Raw genomic sequence first — 20307 nt, forward strand, 5'->3', positions numbered from 1 at the left:
AGCAGGTCAGCGGTTCAAATCTCACCGGCTCAGGGTTGACTCAGCCTTCCATCCTTCCGAGGTGGGTAAAATGAGGACCCAGATTGTTGGGGGCAATATGCTGACTCTCTGTAAACCGCTTAGAGAGGCCTGAAAGGCCTATGAAGCAGTATATAAGTCTACTGCTATTGCTATTGCTATTGCTATAGTTTCAATTTGGAAACTGTGACCATCTTAAACCAAGTCAAGTCCAAAATACTAGGGAATTTCCAGGGAGAATGGGCCAACTCACTGTGGCCAGGCCAATTTGCTCCAGGCCAATTTGCTGCAGGACAATTCAATAATTCAATTTAATTATTTGTTGTGACTCAGCAGAAGCCTCCTGTGAGTTGTTTCGGGGTTCATGCAGGAGATGATAACAAGCAGCTGTGGCTCGTTAAGGATCTCCTCCTGCGGATAAAAGACTGATGGTGCCACACCCTAGTTGCAGAAGTCAACATTTGTTCATTCCGTTCCGTTCCTGTTCTAGTCAAGGTTCCCTGTTCGTGTTCATGATTCAGAGAAACCAACTTGGAGAAGTGGTTTGCTGTAAGTTTGTTTTTGCATTTGCTGCTTAACGTTTTGCCAGAGAATTTATCTGTGTTTATTTTGGGCTCGCAGCCAGCCCGAGCTGGGACTGATAAAAATATTTCCTTTGAAGTTCTGTTTGGCTGTCGTTTCTGAACAACAAGGTGGGGGTCAGAACAATTATATAAAGTAATTTTTAAAATATTTTAATTTTTGTAATTCACATTTCATTTTGTTCCTTCTTTGGCATCCTTTCTTTAATTTTTCTATTTCACCATTTCTTTGATATTAGTTTAACTCTTGTCCTGCAGCAAGTTATCCTGTGGCGAGTTGGCCATGGTGAATTGTCTTGCAGGGAGTTGGCTGTGGCAAGTTGTGCTAGATTTGTGCTCCATTTCTAGAAGCCTGGCCCTCTGACAAATTAACCATCAATAGAAACATGGATATAAATAATATCTATAGAACTATACAAAACAAACAATCAACAAGCTAAAAGACGAGCAAAAAGACCTAAGCATCTCTCCACCAGAAATCACTCTTAACCTAACAATGCTAATTTAATGTTCAGCAGACGAAACAAATTTATAATATGAGGATCTCTAGGCTTCAGGGGGGGAGGGGGGAAGGGAGTGAAATGGGAATTTGAATTAACAATAACCAGTGTCCAGCTGATTTTGAGGCTTTGGTGAGACCACTGCAGTCTGAAGAACTGTCTTCAGGAGAAATTAAGGAGAAACCTGAAAATTAATTCCTTTTGTCCTCTGGAGGGACAGTGCTTGGGAAATTTTGTGGTTGCTTGGTGAATGACTGTCTTGAGAAGTGGACCTCCCCTTGTGTTCAGTTCTGTGGCATAGCTTGAAGAAAGAACTCTAGAACAAACCCTCCATCCCCACTGTAGCAAGTTTACTTTTTATTCAATATGAAGTTCAGATGTTACAATTTAGGGACAAACCAGGCCATTGTGAAAGTTTAATGCTTTATAAAGCATTATAATCCTTAATAGTGCATGTTGCAGGGTCCTTATGAGCATTTCCAGAGATCAATCATTAAGACACTATTTTAGCAGCTAAATACAGCAATACAGTATGTTATTAAATTTTGAATTTGCTGGACTAAAATTTCTGTGTAAAAATATTTTCAATGATCTTTTCTTTAAAGAATCCCATTGTCATAAATGAAATGTCTTGTATTTTAGCTTTATTCTGTAATGCTGTCAAAGTGCCAAATATGTAAGTTAACATAATATATTCTTTAATTACAATATTTGCTACCCAGCTCTGTGTGTGTGTGTGTGTGCGCGTGCGTGTGTGTGTGTGTCTGTTTGTCTGTGTGTTCAAGCAGTCTTGACTTTTAACCTAGCAACTATCAGGAAAAGTCCATATGGTTTTCTTGTTACTATTTTCAAAAATGTTTGAAATCATCCAGTTGATCTAATGCAGAATTAAAATCCATAGTCTTCCAGATTCTAGCTTGATGCCTTTAACCATGATATCAAAGTAGCTCTTCTACTATCTAGCTATTAGGTTTTAAATTGTAAAGCTCCGTTTCAGTCTAAAAAAATAATGATAACAACTAGTTTTAGTACAGAATCTTATATTTTCTGGGTTGCTTTTTATTGCTTGTTTTTTTCCGTTGGTTTAAACTAGGCAATGTATTTACATAAACTGTCACTACCAGTACTATAATGTATTACTCCTACAATATCACTAAACAAAAGCAGAAAAACAGATAGATACAAAATTTAATTTTTCAAGTAATGCTATGTACACTTTATTGCCTGTATATCCACAATGGTAAGCAGTGAATTATAAATACACAATGTACTTGAACAGTAAAAACAAGAATGTTACGCATAAGAGAATGAAGAAGAAAATACTATTTTCCTGATTTGCAGCTGCTAAAAGAGCGAGTGATGAATAATGTAATTTTCTCCTTACATTTATTTCTAAAGTATTTTCCCAAAGAACATCTTTTTGAAACAGCAGTTTGCATTTTCAATAACTATATATTTTTTATTTTCCATTCAGAATAATTTCTGATAAAAGTCAATTTTCATTAGATAGCTGAAAGTATTCTGTTTATTACAAAGTAATAAGCAAATTATGATATTAGTTCTTTTAAAAACAGTATTTGGCTGCATGTTAAGGTACTAGACTCTGAACATATATTGTAATAGCAAAAGAAGAAAAATAAAATAAAAATAATTTTATAGACAATTTTTTTCACAAGACATTATGGATAGCAGCTTAGTCAAAAGTATTCACCCTGAAGAGGTAGAGAAAATCTTAGTCTAGCAGAAAAATCCATCATCCTTGGCACTGCTATAATTTCTCCTGTAAATACACAATCCCTAAAACAAGATAATTCAACAAAAAGTTATTCCAGGTATTGTGAGATGCATACAGATCTTATTCTCACCCCCCTCAGCTAAGAATCTTGGTATTTTTGTCTGAGAAACAGAAATAGATTTATTTTCATTCTCTCTTTGACTATTCATTCCATAAATATAAGGATGCATTATTCATAATAAACTTTTTAAAAGGTTACAGAAAAAATCTGAAAACATTTCCATATCTTATACTCCAGATGGCTGCAATAACACCAGATCAACATAATTTCAAGATAACCATGCAATGAATTTAGGACTACTTTCCAACTCAAATTAAACTCCCAAACCAGTGGTTTCAAGGTCTGTAATACGAGTTTTCCCCACCCCCATATCTTTAAAACAATCAGTGCACCAATCTCCAATCTTGCAAGTATCATTGTAGAACAGTTTCCTGCAGTGCTGTCATGTATTCTTATGTGAATGAGATTGACAGAAATATTGGTTTCAATAATTAGGCTGAGAGGAAGTATTCTACTGACAAATGATAGCTATACCAAGCATACTTATACAAAGCATTCTATTCTGAACCATCTTGCTTGAAAATGATACAGATGGTTCATATCCATTAAGTGATTTTACTTACCCTGATCTAGGAAAGCAGGATGCTATACTATCCAGTTTTGCAATGCTATATTTTATATAGATTTCCATATAGGAGGGCAGAGTTTTTCCTCCTAATCTGCATTGAATTTTTGTTTATATAACAAACATTCAATGGTTGATCAATCAAGCTTTATGAACATTGCTTTCTGTTCCTGCAATTGGCATTATGATAATATATGAAGATGTATATTATGATAATATATGAAGAGACTGGTCTAGTTGTGGTTCAGCTCAATCCAGCATTCTCTGTCTTCCCACTTTGTGCATCCACCAGAAGTATCCCTCTCTAAAAATGATTATTAAAACCAGGAAGGAAAAACCATGTTACTTTGCAGTTGAGCAAAAATGAGGACATTTAGACTTGAAAGCATTCCTTTCAATTAGGTGTTGTTGTTTTTGGAAAATGAATATGTACATTAACACTGATAAACATCAATGGAAAAACACACAGAAGAGTGCAAACAGAAAACATGATATGTTAAGTTAAAAAATAATAATTTGCTTCAGTCAAGTGATATTAATACTGTCTCTTCCCTTGGATATGGAATTATTGAAACAGTCACATGCAGGCTGAGCAGCCCTTCATTAGAAGGAAAAAGATTGAGAGGAAGAAAAGCTCTTTGAGGTGCATTTGAGAATTTTCCTTTTATTGATGTGTCTTTCCTCTTATTTAAAATATGGATTTCAGGATTACTAGCTTTGTCCTGGAACATCTGCTGAGGCATCACCTGTTCCAGATCCTGTTTGTGCCCGCTTGATATAAAGATTCAGCAATTTCATCTGCAGATTTAAATTAGTAAATATCATGTTTAGTATCAACAATATATTTCATATTAGATTTTATTTTTTTTAAAACTGACAGTGAATGAACAATGAACAGTAGAAGAACAATGAAAAAGATTTGTAATGGAATGATACATATAGAGGAAAGAAGCTTAATGAGCTATAAAATACAATAGTTATATTTTTGAAGGATTAAGAAGATTAAGGGATGATAAATTTATTGGCAATAATTCTCCTCAAAATTGTTTTAGTTTATTGTATATAATAATCAATATAATTTAATTAATGATTCAGACATGATAGGTAGTGGTGAGATTCAAATTGTTTTACTACCGGTTCTGTGGGTGTGGCTTGGTGGGCGTGGCATGGCTTGATGGGCATGGCTTGGTGGGCATGGCAGGAGAAGGATACTGTAAAATCTCCATTCCCTCTCCACTCCAGGGGAAGGTTACTGCAAAATCCCCATTTCCTCCCAATCAGCTAGGACATGGGAGGCAGAGAATAGATGGGGGTGGGGCCAGTCAGAGATGGTATTTACTGGTTCTCTGAACTACTCAAAATTTCCCCTACTGGTTCTCAAGAATCCGTCAGAACCTGCTGAATACCACCTCTGATAGGGAATAACCGTCCTTTTTTCATCTTCACCTTTACAGTATAAAGATAGACGCTTTCAGTTCTAAATTAATTATTAATGACTGTTGAATTGTAGTTTGTTTGATTATTTCAAAATCTGAAACTGTGTTTTGATCCTGCCCATAGTTTAACAAAGCATAGTTTGCAAGGTATAAATGGCACAAGAAAATAGGTTGATTTTAAACTGAAAACAGAAGTGTTTGAATCCTTGGATATGGAAACAGAAATAGAAACTCATCATTCTTACATCTACACTACTGATGTACAGTATGGTCCTATATCTTATATCCAGACCACTGATACATGCTTTTAGATGTCAATTATTTGTTTTTAACTTTTTAGTATTGTGATAACTAATTAAGATTTTTTAAAACCAAAATCACAATGTTGATTTAAAAAGACAATTTCATTGATTTTACTTCCTTTCCCCCCTAAGAGCTTAGGTATTTTACACTGTGGCATGACTCTTATAAGTGAAAAGCTATCATTTGTAATTATAATTCCATGACTGATAATATTTTATCTTCAGTCAAATGCATATCTAATCAAATCCATTATAGATAGACTTACAACTACAATTGAGCCCAAAATTTCTGTTGCTAAGAAGATCATTATTAATTTGTTCCATTTTACAATCTTTCTTGCCACAGTTGTTAAGTGAATCACTGCAGTTGTTAAGTTAGTAACATAGTTGTTAAATGAATTTCTCATTTGACTTTGCAAAGGTTGCAAAAGGTGATCATATGACCCCAGGACATTGTAACTTTCATAATATATTCCAGTTGTCAAGAGTCTGAATTTTAATCATGCGACCATGGGGATGCTGCAAGGTCATAAGTGTGAAAAATGATCATGTCACTTTTTTCCACTGCTGTTGTAACTTCAGTCATTAAACCCATGTAAGCCGAGGACTACCTATAATTGATTTCAAAGGATTTTTTTTGTATGCTTAAAGAAAAACTAGTTAAAGGACTTTGGTCAAGCTACAGAAGTATTATTGCATTTAAAAATTATTCAAATAGCAGTGACGATTAAAAAAGTTTGAAACAAAAGATGACATAAAATTCTGTCCAAATAAGATTTTTCTTTATTCAGAACTTAATATATGTTTGGCATATTACTTGATACTATGGGATACAATCTCAGTCTCACTCCACTGGGATTGGCCCATACCACTTGTGCTGGCAGAGGAGGCATGCGAGGTTGGCCCCAACCCTCCTATCTTTTCATAAGGGCCTAATGAAGTAGCTCTGCCAATCGGCTTGGGGTTCCAATGGAGGAACAACACAATGGAGGTGGTTGATTAATAATAGATACAACTTCCCACCCACTCTGCCGCCCAGTTTTCCTTGGTTTTAATGTGTGATTTTAATGTTTTAACTGTATAAGACACCCAGAATTACCCTATGGTAAGATGGCCAGCCAATAAATTTTATAAATAAAGAAATAAAAGAAATAATAAATAAATTGTACAAGCCTCTCAGTAATTAGATATTATCAACGGGTCATTCCATGTCAAGTGGTCTGATTTCAGAAAAGTGCCCAGCTCAATGATCAAGGATTTTGAGGAAGTTTGATGAAAATATTGGACATTTTGGCCACAAAATTAATTGTGTCATTTGAAATTTGCTGACAGAAATTGAATTTGAATCAACTGGCACAAACTAGTGATGGTTTCTTGTGCCATCTATTTTTTTTTTATTAAAAGTTTTAAAGAGTTTTACAAATATATACCCACCCCACCCAAGCCCACATCCCCTCCCACCCTCTCTAAATGCCATCTATACAATATCTCGTAGAAATTCTCTCTCAGGTTTTGGGCTTTCGTAAATTTTACATTTCTTACCCATATCTTTTCCCAAGTTTCCATCATTATTGGTTCTTCAAAATTTTTTGCCCACTTTATCATACAATCTTTAACTAATTCTGTTTCAGAATCTATTTCTATCAATATATTATATAACCTTTTTATATGCATTTGACTTTGATCAATAATTTGTTTTACTAGATTGTCCTCATTTTGCGTAATACCAATTTTCTGGTCTTTTTTCCATCTGGCCTGTAGCTGTCCTTACTGAAACAGGCTTGGATTACCCTTTCCTCTTTTAATACATTCAGAGGTTTTAGCTGTAATACACCTCTTTCTATGGTAAGAAGCTCTCTGTATGTGGTTACATCCTGTTTTTGTTCTAAAATTATATTCTCTATTGCGTGTCTGGGAATTGCCCACATAGGTATCTTATTATTTAATTTATGTTGATATTTTTTCCAGACACACAATAGAGCATTCCTTAAAATATGACTTTTAAAAGTCTTATCCACCTTCTTGTCATATATTAAATAAGCATGCCAACCATATACCAAATCATACCCTTCAATGTTCAGTATTCTATCCTCTGTTGAGTTGATCCAATCACTAATTATTGATAAAGCTACTGCTTCATAATATAATTTTAAATTTGGCATTTTCAAACCTCCTCTCTCACGTACATCTTGCATTATTTTAAGTTTTATTCTCAGTTTCTTCCCTGCCCGGACTAATTTATTAATACCCTTCTGCCATTCTTTGCATCTTTTTTGAGTATTGGTATCATTTGAAAAAGAAATAAAAACTTTGGCAAAACATTCATTTTTACTGCTGCTATCCTTCCCAACAAAGATAGTTGTAGTTTTTCCCATTTCTTCATTTCTACCTGTATTCTATACCATAATGGTTCGTAATTATACTTATATAATTTCCCATTTGAAGTTGTAATATAAACTCCTAAATATTTAACTTTATTTACTATCTCACATCCTGTTATTCTTTCTAATCCTTCTTTTTGATTTGTAGTCATGTTTTTAACTAACATCTTTGTTTTCCCTAGATTTATTTTAAACCCAGATACTTGACCATATTGATTAATCATGTTCATTAGAGCCATAGTTGATTTCCCTGGTTGGGTTAAAGTTACAACCAAATCGTCCGCAAATGCTCGTAATCTATATTCTTGGTGCCTAATCTTAATTCCCTGTAAATCATCTGACCCCCGTATTTTATTCAGCAATAACTCCAGGGTTAAGATAAACAATAATGGAGATAGGAGACAACCCTGTCTTGTGCCTTTTTCAATTTTAAAGGGTTCTGTTAAACTACCATTAACTATAATTTGTGCTGTTTGTTCCTGATATATTGCCTTGATAGATTGTGTAAAATGCTCTCCAATTTGCATCTTTTGTATTATTTTCATTAAAAATTACCAATTCACTCGATCAAATGCTTTCTCCACGTCCAAAAATGTGAGTGCTGCGGGGACTTGGTTGTTCTTTCCCAGATACTCCAATATATTAACAATTTGTCTTACATTATTTTTCATTTGTCTTCCTTGTATAAAACCAGATTGGTCATTGTGGATCACTTGTTGTATAACTAACATCAACCTATTTGCTAATCTTTTAGCAAAAATTTTATAATCTGTATCGAGTAGTGATATAGGCCTATAATTTTTTGGCTGGCTGAGATCTTGATCTTCTTTCGGAATCAGGGAGATGAAGGCTGTTCTCCAAGATGGAGGTACCCTTCCTTCCAATTGAATTCTGTTAAATAGTTCCTTAAGAGGTTCTACCATTTCTAATTGTAAATTTTTATAATAAACCGCTGTCAGTCCATCTGTACCGGGTGCCTTCCCAGCTTTTAACTGTTAAATTACCAGGAGGATTTCCTCTGAAGTTATTGGTTGGTTCAATCTCTCCCTTTGCTCATCCTTAACTATAGGTATTTTCTCTTTCTCCAAGTATCTATCTATGTCTAAACCTTGTATTTTATCACCAGTGTACAATCTTGTATAAAATTCTAAAAAAGCCTTTTTAATCATATCCTGTTGATAAACTTCTTTACCTTTATAATCTATTTTTTCTATAGTACGAAATTCTTGTTTTTTCCTCGCCATATATGCTAACCATCTGCCTGGTTTATTTGCATTGCAAAAAGTATTATGTTTAGCATATAACAAATTAGTAGCCACCTGATCTGACATCAATATGTTAAATTGCGCTCGTAGTAAAGTGATTGCCTCTTTTGTCTTCTTATCACCTGGGTTAGATATTAGCTCCTACTCTTTCTTCTTTATCTCTTCCTCTAATTCCTTTCTTTTTTCCCTCTGTCTATGTCTATATAGATTATTTAAATTTATTAAAACTCCTCTCATATACGCTTTACTTGCATCCCAACCATTTCCATAGATGTTCCCTTATTCATATTAAAAGCAAAATATTCTCTCAACAATTTTTTACATTCATTAACATTTTTCTCATATCTAAATAAATTTTCATTTAACCTCCAACACCTTCTAGGTTCCTTTGCATAATCCAGTTCCATCCAAACCGGGTTATGATCTGTTAAAGTCTCAAGCATATCTTCATCTTCTTTACATTAGAAAGAAAATCATTTGTGATTAATATAAAATCAATCCTAGAAAAGGATTGATGCCTATCAGAGAAAAATGTAAAGTCCTATTCTTTAGCATTCCTTTCCCGCCAGATGTCTCGTAGCTCAATATCATCCATCATATAAAAGAAAGGTAATTTTGCATGTTCTTGAATATTTTGCAATGGACCCTTCTTGTCTTTCTTGGTATCCAAAACTCCATTCCAGTCACCCAGTAATATACACGATCTGTAATCCCATTGTATTAACTTGGTATGGAGCAATTTATAGATTTTTTTTGGTTGATTGGCGGCGTATACTCCCATTAAGAGTATCTTTTTTCCTTCCAATAATACTTCAATTGCAATATATCTTCCTTGAGAGCCTGCTTCAATTAATTCAGCCTTTATATCTTTTCTTAAGTATATAACTACCATTTTTCTTCTCTGGGGCGGAAGTTACAAAATGTTGTCCCAATCTTTCATTCATCAAGTATTTCTGATCATTTGTTCTAATATGTGTTTCTTGCAGGCAAATTACGTCATTTTTAAATTGTTTCAAATAGTAGTATTTTTTCCCCTTTTTTGTGGTAAGTTTAAACCATTGACATTCCAGGTTAAAAATTTAATTGTCATCTTCAGTTCCCTGAAGCTTTTAAAGAGCCATCTGGAAATCCTGTAATTTGATTTTCGGTCTGGCTCCTCCCACAGCTTCTGTGTTAATGTTTATAGTTTCTTGAACTGTTGCCTGGGCTTGTTGCATCTTTAATTCTTGTTCTTTGCGTTTGGTAGCTGCTCTGGTTTGTCTTTGCTCCTTAATTCCTTCTGACTCCACAAGAAATTCAAAGCTTGGGCCACTTCCAATGATCCTTGGGCATCTTGCTGTCTGGCCTCTCCTGCTTGCTCTCTTTCTCTGAATCCTGGAGATTAAGGGTAACCAGCTTTTAATATTTTACTGTAAAAATCTCTGGCCTTCCAAACTGAGTTAAGATGGTGTCTTTATCCCAGGTAATTCACCACTAATCTGGCTGGAACTTCCCATCTATATTGTATCTGGCGGTTTTTAAGTTCGTCCACTAGGAATGCATAATCTTTTCTAGATTTCAACATTTTTGGTGGGATTTCCTTCAAAACTATCACCTCCTGACCTGCAATCTGCAACTTGGTTTTCTTGTAAAGGATTTACAAGGATTCTTGTAAAATCAGGTTCTGTATATTCCTCGTAGCAAAGTAGACTACAATATCTCTTGGTAATTGTTTCTGTCTGGCAATCCATGAATTAACGTGGTATATTTTGTCCATTTGCCAGTCATATTCTGCTCTCAGTTGACCAACTAGTTGGTCAAAGGCTTCTGCAAGAATCTCCTTCAGATTTTCTTGATTATTCTCTTTGAGGCCTCTTATTCTCAAAGCAAATTCCATCGTCCTATATTGTATCATTGTAATTTCTGCTTCTGTCTTGTCAGTCTTATTTTGAACTTCTTCAACTTTACTTTCTAAATTGACATTGGACTGGTTAATTTCTTCCACTTTGTCATCCAATGATGATTCATAGCTAGCCAAACTTTTAAATGCTTCCACTATGTCTTCTCTTATTTGCTGGTTACGAATCTGGATTAGCTCTTTGACCCCCGATATTTCCTCCGAAATCTCCTTAAAGGCAGATGTAACCTTTTCTCTATCTTAAGTTCTAAAACAGCAGCCTGTTCTGTTAAAGCGTCTTTTAAGGCTCCTTGCAGTGCATCAAGAGTTAAAACATCAGCAGCAGGAGGAGGTAATAATGACAGTAATTTATTTGTCGGGCCTGGAGAGTTGCCAGCGCTCTTTGAAGTAGTTGTTATTCTAACTTGTTTTGAGGACATTTCAACTATTCAATTAAGCTTATCTTCTACCAAATTGTTAAGTCCAAACAAACCGCTTATTTCAATTATTAAGTCTTGTAGCTTGTTAGTAAATCATTGCTGTTTGAGTGATCTTAAACTCTATAGTAGCTTGTTAAGTTTCGATTCAGCCACACCTTCAAAATTCAGGTGCCATTTTCACTTCTATCTTGTTAGTTTTGTCAGAAGGAATTTTTGTAGAACGGAGCTAAAGTTTAAAAATACCTGCAATTGTGAAACTCTCCAGTATTTGCTCTGCCTGCTTCTTGTTCAGATGTAAATCAAACATTGATTGCAGGGGTGGACGTGGCTCTTTGTTCTGCGAAGAGCAGATGCGTCCGAGAGCAGAGTGTGTCGAGCTACAGGGGGGCTCACACCTTCCACACCCCAGAATTAACTCCTGGGGGGTTAAGGGAGCTCTACCCACGCTCGGCAATTCTCCCCTTTCCTCTTCTCCTAAGGAAAGAGTTATCAAACTGTCAGACAGTTGATTTATGCTGTCCAGACAGTGTAACACGATCTCGAGGCTAGAGTGTCTCAGAGGAGACCTCGTCAGAGCAGCACGGCACCACTGGAAGCTGTGAATAGTCTTGTGCCAGCTATTGTGCTGCTAACTTTCCATCTTTTTTCTTGCAGCATCCTGCTTTCTTTAATTTCTTCCTTCAGAATGTATATATGAATGTGAATGTTTCTGTCGCAAACATTGAACAGATCTGTCGGTGTCAGTATTTGGTTGGTTGATGGGTTTGGAGGCTGGTTCGAGCAGCCAAATGTTTAGTCATGTCGCCAACTCCAATGCATGGTGATTTGGTGAAACAAAATCACATGGTGAAACATTCACAGATTTAAATACATTCCAAAGGAAGAAATAAAAGAAAACAGGATGCTGCAAGAACAAAGATGGAAAGTTAGCAGCATTATAGCTGGCACAAGAGATCACCACCAGTTTGTGCCAGTTGATTCAAATTCGATTTCTGTCAACAAAGTTTCAAATGACACAATTAACTTTGTGGCCAAAATATCCAATACCATTGATCCGAATTTAAAATTGACCGACATATTTCTCGGTTGTTATATTGCCTGCATTTATGACAAAAAATGGTGGGTAGGGAACCTTGTGGACATTTCGATTGAACAAAATGATGCGTTGGTAACATTTATGCATCCACAAGGCCCTGCTCATTCATTTTATTGGCCTGAAATGTTGTGGCCCGCCAGTGGCCAGCGGAGCAGACTCAAGCAGTGAGGAAGTTGGGAAGGAACATGGGTCAGGCCTGGAGTTTTGGAAAAGCTCTGAGGAGTGCTCTGCATCAGAAGCAGAGATGGGGCCAGGACTATCCGACAGTTATCAGCTGCCTTCAGAGTCGAATATCAGTGGAACAGAAGAACAGCTGTTGCCTGTGCACATGCATAGAAGGGAGAAGGGAACACAGTTAAGGAACAAGGACCAGCTTGGGAGTAAAGGCACAGGTGGACACTCATGATGTTTTTATTCTTTTGTTTAATGGAGCACAACAAGTTGTACAAGATGGCCAAGTTTTGTTTCTCTCAACAAAATATTGCTGGAGATATTACGTCTCAAAGTTGCTGAAATCTCAGAGTCAAAGGCTGCGGTATGAGGTCAAAGAAATGTCTATATCGCCGCAAGTACTGCATCAGCAAATGTAACACTTATCCATTGTTCATGGGGGATGTGTGTGCATGTTCACACCAAATTTCATCAAAATCCATGATGGTTGAGCTGTGAGTCCCAGACCATTTAACATGGAATGACCCCAACAGATTTGATTATAAATTTCAATGCTCATAACTTTTCTGCATTCTATTTAATTATTAACTATTTAATTAACTATGTTTCACTTTGCTTTATATGGTAAATTTCATCTATAATCTAATGGCAGTTATTGTTTTCTCTAAATCAGAAATTAATTACTGAAGAGAAAAAAGGCAGCAAATATATGAGCACAATTGTTATTCTATAAGACCAAACAGTGGATATATTTTGATGTTGTGATGCTTTGTATTTTCTTTATAACATTTTAGCAACTTTTATTTCAAGCATGTTGATTAAATCATTGCATGTAATATATTATTCTCATTTTTAGTATGTTGTCTATTATTCCACATAGCTCCAAATTACTGAAGACAGTTTGAATCGTAAAGATAAAGGTTCCCCTTGCACATATATGCTAGCCGTTCCCAACTCTAGGGGGCGGTGCTCATCTCTGTTTCAAAGCCGAAGAGCCAGTGCTGTCCAAAGATGTCTCCATGGTCATGTGGCCGACATGACTAAATGCCAAAGGTGCATGGATCGCTGTTACCTTCCCACCAAAGGTGGTTCCTATTTTTCTACTTGCATTTTTATATGCTTTTGAACTGCTAGGTTGGCAGAAGCTGGGACAAGTAACAGGAGTTTACTTATTATGCGGTGCTAGGGATTCGAACTGCTGAACTGCCGATCTTTGTGATCGACAAGCTCAGCATCTTAACCACTGAACATCTTAGCCATTGAGCCTGGTTTGAATGGTACTTTCCGCAATTCAAACTATTGTTGAAGAACTGAATATCTGACTACTGTCTTTCACTGAAAGAAAAATAGTATGTAACAGACTTATTTTACAACGTAAAGCTATGATATTCTAGTTTTTCTACATGCCTATAAAGTGCTTTGTATGCAGGATTAGGACCTGAACTATCAGCTTTCTAATTTACAGTCTGAAATAATACAACTGTATTACAAGCTCTATTTATAACATTTCATTTTCCATATATATTAACATAGTTCATGAAAAATAAAAGTAGCAACAGAGTGCCAGATTCAAATAATAGCCAAAATGAGATTCTGAACAAATTTCTGGTCTTAAAACCATCTCCACCCACACTTTAAAAAAAAATCTCCATAAATTAGAAAAAATCAAAATCAGATTTTGGTATGGCATGTCACTTACTTTGCTGCCAGTGAGCTGATTAAGATGTGGCTTCAGCTCATCACCAATTACTGCATGAATAGCTACAAGGCAGAAGACACATGCCTTTCGAACGCTGCTTTCAGAGTTATCATAGCCCTAGAAAAGAAGTAATTCAAATGCATATCAATCCAAATAAAATTGATAATCTTAAAACATGTTAGAAAAAATATATTTCAGTAAAATATTCTATAAAGTTAGTAGATTACTTGAAAAAGAGAATAATCTTTGAAAAAATAGTTTTGCAATATTCTTTTCATTGTTCATGATTCTGTATCTTCTTACCTGTATTAAACCTGGCACTATCTCTGGCAAAAGTTGAGCAAGAATTTCTTTAGGTACTCTTTCAGTAACTTTGGTCTGCATTTTGATTGCAGCCAGATTTATAGGATAATCTGCTGTTTGAATGATGGGACAAAGTACTTTGATGCATTGATCTGGACTAATAGATGTGGCCAGCATAGTAGCAGCCTCTTCAGCCGATCTTACCACCTAATGGATTAAAGAAAAATATAGAAATCCAATAATAGTACACTTGAATAGCTTTTTTTTAATGGTACTACAATATATAGAATATTAAATGTCAATATATTTTGTTTTACAATAGAAATTTCTGTCACAACAGCAGCATTTCAATAGTATCAGAATTTAAACAAAATAGCTTCGGACTTGAAATTTTATCCAGATATGTTGGAAAACTGAACTAATATATCTAGGAAATATTTTATAACAACTTTTATTGACTTTGCAACTATACTAGTCTTAAAATGAAAAAAAAACCATTCTAGAAAATATGAGATGTATATTTTTAAATTTCTATTATATCTAAATATTAATCCATGATTTCCAATTAAAATGAATTCATGTGAGAAAATGTACTTAATTGCCACATTTTATGCCTTGTAACATTCAAAAGCAAAACTAATGAATATACTGACATTATTGTTTAATAAAACTGACAGAACAAAGAATAATATTCCTAGAAGCATTTAAACTCTGTACACAATTTTATGCAGTTGGGAAAATGATAAGGATCTTGTTTATCAAGGATCAAAGATTAGAAGATGCTCGCATCTTATTAAAGCAGATGTTAAAGGACCTCTAGGTCCCCTGTTCATAAAAATCTGCATTATTTGAATAGCTTTGAATAGGAAATATGATTTTCTCATTTAAATTCCTGAAATCTGTCTTGTGAAAAACTAGCCTATATTTTAATCTTCTTCACTGAATACCATATTATTACTTCAGTTCATTCTTAAGTTTAATACAAACCTCCTTATGAGGGTCCTTATGAGCTTCTAAAGTCTTCATTATTGTGAGTTCTGCATAATTTCTAAACCTTGCTGGTTGATGTCTTAAAATCTCTCTTAAGACTTTCAGTGCCAGGGCTCTAACTGTATGCTGAAAGTTTAAGGAATGTTAATTAGTTTTGCTCATATAACTTCCAACCATTATTATCTATAATGGAACTATATAGTATTACATTCTTGAAATTTTATTCCAAATATTGAAGTTCTTTTTTCATAACCACATTTGATAATAAATAGTATACATTTATTTAATATTTATACATTACATATTATTTTAGTAAAATAGTAGCTATAATCTTATTGTAACTGCAAAGTGCAACTGTGATACACTATTAAAAGACACTTTACTTTTATGGGACTGAGATACTGAAAAGTGCATTCTATTGTCTGTATTAAAGAATACAGATATAGGAAAGTAATATGCACTGTTTTTCATAATCCTGATAAGTTCAAGGGGGACCCAAAGGTGCTTTTTAAAAAGACAACTTATTTTACTTTGTTTTGCCCTCAAGATGTTTCACTTCCCATCCAAGAAGCATCTTTAATTCTGGATGAGAAATGAAAAAGCTTTGAAAAGCATCTTTGGGACAATCCTGATATGGATGACTGAAAATTTCCATACATTTTCAAGACAGACATTCAAGAGAGCCGCAATGGTATAGTTAAGGTGTTAGACTGGAAAATAGAGACTGTGAATTTTAGTCCTCCCATTATGAAAGCGTGATGGAAAATTTTGGCGTAGTTATTATATTTCAGATCAACACAGCTCACAATGTTATTATTGTGGCCAAAAGTGAATATCAGAACATTATGTATGCCACTTTGAGTTGTGTAAATTAAAGTTATACATTTAATAATTATAAAAGGATAAGCAAAAAACTGTTATATGATTTTTCTTTCTCCATTTTGGGATTTACCTCTTTGTCTCCAAGAGTTTCAAGTAACAAAAGAAGAATTGTTTTGAAGTGCTCATCCCAAACACCAAAAGACTCCTCCTGAGTCAATTTCATTAGCTCATAAAGAGCAGCCTTCCGTTCTTCAGCTCTCTCATTATGGTTTGATAATTCCTTTAGCAATTCTGCGACTAGATCAGAATGGTCCAGGGAAGGTTCTGTAACAAAAGAAAAATTAAAATTATTTAATTAGTAAAAAGAGTAACCATTCTTTTTACTTTACATGTGAAGATATACAATCAATAAAAACTGTAAAATTGAACATAATCCTGATATCATATTTTATTACAAAATATGGCATTTATCATTAAAATCTCCTACTATGGACAAGAATGTTCTCTTCAGCACTCACTGGGAGTCAAGATTTTTTTTGGGGGGGGGGAGCAAAAAGGATGTAAGAGGATCATCTCTTTCTATAGAGTGCTATTAATGAAGATACTCTTTAAGCCCAAATTAATGGGGAGAAAAATGAAGTTTCTGCAGTGATCACTTTAAGAGCCTTACTTATGGAAGGCTTAGGATCATGATGGAGAACTGATGGCACATGTGCCACAGGTGGCACGTGGAGCCATATTTGCTGGCATACAAGCCATCAGCTCTGGCACCCCAGTTGATTTTCCACCCTCCAGAGCGCTGGGGGAGGCTGTTTTTGCCCTCCCCAGGCTTCAGGAAAACCTCTGGAGCCTGGGTAGGGCAAAGACTCTCCCCTGTGTGGGAGGGGTGCACATGCACAGATGAGCAGGGCACATTGAATTGTGGGTAGCACGCATACACACAATTTTGGCATGCCTTTACAAAAAGGTTTGCCATCACTGGCTTAGGCTATTCATTCTTATGGATGAAGACAAATATACATGTCCCAGAATTTGATCTCACATCAAATAGTTCTTAATTTTTTTGATCCTATTTACCCTTTCCTGATCTAAAATGTTATTACTTCCACAAAAATATCAGTATTTATTTTACACAAACATCTTAGCAATGGCACTCTCAAACAGGATCTGCAAAAGTCACAAATAAGCCCAAACTGAAAATATGCCCAAATTACTCCTTGAGGGTAATCACCCCAGTTTAAGAACCAATGATTTAGATTCTTTCTCCTCTTTATCTTAAGAGAAATCTTAAAAGACACTAAAAATATGTGACATGTTTTCTTCTTAGGCTGCATTAACAAAGTATCAATAGAATTAATTCATATTGTATATTGAAGGAAATACTACATTATCTTTAGAAAAAAGATGAACCTTAGCTTCTAGAAATAAAATCTGCATAACTGCATGCGTAGTATAAAATGAAAAACACTAGAAAAAGGAAGTATCAGGCCAATTCTTGTACAAAGAAAACTAAATGGAAGTATCTATGATGAGTCAAGTGTGACTTGAAAAGGACTATTTTAATCAAAACTCTAATAACGTACAGTATATTAGATTGCTTACTTGGCCATACTCATTTCGTCCATATAAAAGTTACCTAAATAAACAATGATTATGAATAGCATGTATTGAGAGGAACTGGAAATCAACATTATTCAAGGGGCTATTTATTTACCATATTTTTCGGAGTATAAGACGCACCAAGGTTTTGAAGAGGCAAATTAAAAAAAAAAGTTTTTGCATTCTGCAGACCTCCCAAAAACAGGCCCGTTTTTTTCTCCAAAAAAGGGGGGCATGAATAGCCTTTAGGAGGCTTGTAGAGTGCTCCTGGGGGGTGGGGTCAAAATTGAGCAAAAACTGGCCCATTTTTCACAAAAATGGGCCTGTTTTTTGTCAAAAAAAGGGGCTTATAGAGTGCTCCTAGGGGCTGGGGAGGCAAAATTGAGCAAAAAAAGCCCATTTTTTACTCATTTCCACTCTCCCCAGCCGCCAGGAGCACTCTGCAAGGCTCCTAAAGGCTACGCACAGCCATTTTGGTGAAGGGGACGGGTTTTCGGGAGGCAAAAAATGATGTATTCAGTGTATAAGATGCACCCAGATTTTCAGCCTTTTTCTTTTTGAGGGAAAATGGTGCGTCTTATACTCTGAAAAATACCGTATTTCCAAAGCCATAATGTCTTTTATACTCTTTGAATAGGAATAAATGTGAGATTTAATTTTTATTATTTAATAAATCTTCTTCAATGTATTTGTGAATTAAATTTCATTTTGGAAAATAAAATAAGAATATTTAAATATCTTACTGGAAGAAGCTTTTTTCTTAAGTAGATATTCCATTAAATTCTACTAGTACAATTGTTCTTTATTTACTATCATTATAAAGTGTCCTATTTGGGAACAAATCTAGCAATGAAGAGCTAAGTGATGCATATTAGATGATATAACATTTAATTTTTATAATAAATAAAACTTTGTTTTCACATAAAACTCTTGAATATCATATTTTCCTATGTATATAACTTATTTCCCTTAGTTCATATAGTAATTCTATTTACAGTTGATTGCATTTTTCCTTCCAATATACCCATTCCCCAATTCTCTTTGTGACAGACTTACCATCAGGAAACTGATCTGCATCATCATCAAACATAGCCTCTTTTAAAGCTGATTTATTAAAAGAACCAACACTATCAGAATAATTGTATGGATTATAATCACGTGACCGTGGGGAGGAATGAAGAGGCATAGTGTTAAGTAATGAAGTTTTGTTGTCAAGAACTGTTCGGCCTGTATCAGTCACACCAGTTCCTGTTCGTAGATCTACTATTCCAGACCCACTGCAAATCTAACAAAGACAGATACACATACCCTTAATAAAAATATATACAGATCATCTACAGAGCTAGATAACTGTTTTTATATCAGGTACTTTCAAAATATTGCCCTTTTTTTAAAATTAAGGTAAGATTAGTCAGAATAGAATACAGAATAACAGAGTTGGGAATTTGGAGATCTTGTGCTCAAGCAGGAAAAACTATACCATTTCAGACAAATGGCTGTCCAAACTTGTCTTAAAAATTTCCTAGTGTCGGAGAATTCACAACTTCTGGAGTCCACTGATTAACTGTTTTAACTGTCAGGAAATGTCTCCATAGTTCTAGCTTACTTCTCTCTTTGATCAATTTCCATCCATTGTTTCTTGTCCTGCCTTCAGGTACTTTGGAGAATAGGTTGACTCCCTTTTCATTGCAGCCCCTTAGATACTGGAATACTGCTATCATGTCACCCCTATTCTACTTTTCATTAAACTAGAAATACCCAATTCCAGCAACCGTTCTTTATATGTTTTAGTCTCCGGTACCCTAATCATCCTTATCAAGGACTCCCCTTAATCAGTTATCTTAACCAAGGAGAATAAGGCATTAGTAAAAGCAAAAGAAAGCAATATCTAATCTGGTTCATATCAGATGTATGTAAGATAGTAAAAGAGCAAAAAACTAGCATGTAAGCAGATAGCAGAAATGTAGCTGACAGATATGTTAAGCGAAACCTAGCTATAAAAAACCATTTAAACAAATTCTGCTCAGTCTTCTCAGTAGTAGATGCCAGTAACAAAATCAGATTGGGGGATCATACTAGTCATAGCTGTGCAGGTTCTTTCCCAGGATTTTCAGAGGTGGAGGTAAAGCATATTAAAACAATGGATCAAGATGGTATTCATCCCAGATTTCTAAAGGAACCTGTTAGACCATTAACTGGTCTGTTTAACCAATCTTTTGTAACAGGTGAAACTTCCCAAAATTGGCAAACAACTAATATTGTACCCATATACAAGAAGGGGAATAGGGAAGAAGTTGGAAACTATAGGCCCCTGATGGCGAATCTATGACATGCGTGCCAGAAGTGGCACACAGAGCCATGTCACCTGGCATGCATGGCATCGCCCATTCCTCTTCCGGGTTTTTGA

General features: G+C 35.1%; 1 protein-coding gene and 1 pseudogene across 9 annotated transcripts in view; both read right to left on the reverse strand.

Annotated features, from left to right (window-relative positions):
* Positions 1-2286: 2286 nt before the first annotated feature.
* CLASP2 (cytoplasmic linker associated protein 2) overlaps positions 2287-20307 on the reverse strand; it is a 345278-nt gene continuing 327257 nt past the window's right edge. For 8 of the 9 annotated variants that reach the window (XM_087713007.1, XM_087713006.1, XM_087713010.1 and 5 more), the window contains 6 exons: positions 18957-19185; positions 16432-16625; positions 15477-15605; positions 14490-14696; positions 14187-14303; positions 2287-4318 (listed from right to left, as the gene is read on the reverse strand). In XM_087713007.1, the coding sequence (XP_087569133.1) occupies positions 4232-4318; positions 14187-14303; positions 14490-14696; positions 15477-15605; positions 16432-16625; positions 18957-19185 (963 nt within the window). In that variant the 3' untranslated portion in view covers positions 2287-4231. The remainder of the gene's footprint in view (positions 4319-14186; positions 14304-14489; positions 14697-15476; positions 15606-16431; positions 16626-18956; positions 19186-20307) is intronic. The other variant, XM_087713011.1, reaches the window with a different exon arrangement.
* Positions 8731-11041, reverse strand: LOC148045877 (uncharacterized; annotated as a pseudogene).

This window comes from Thamnophis sirtalis, unplaced genomic scaffold (assembly GCF_051295495.1).
Source record: "Thamnophis sirtalis isolate CommonGarterSnake01/CBP01778 unplaced genomic scaffold, rThaSir2_p1.2 scaffold_4, whole genome shotgun sequence".
NCBI classification, from domain to species: domain Eukaryota; kingdom Metazoa; phylum Chordata; class Lepidosauria; order Squamata; family Natricidae; genus Thamnophis; species Thamnophis sirtalis.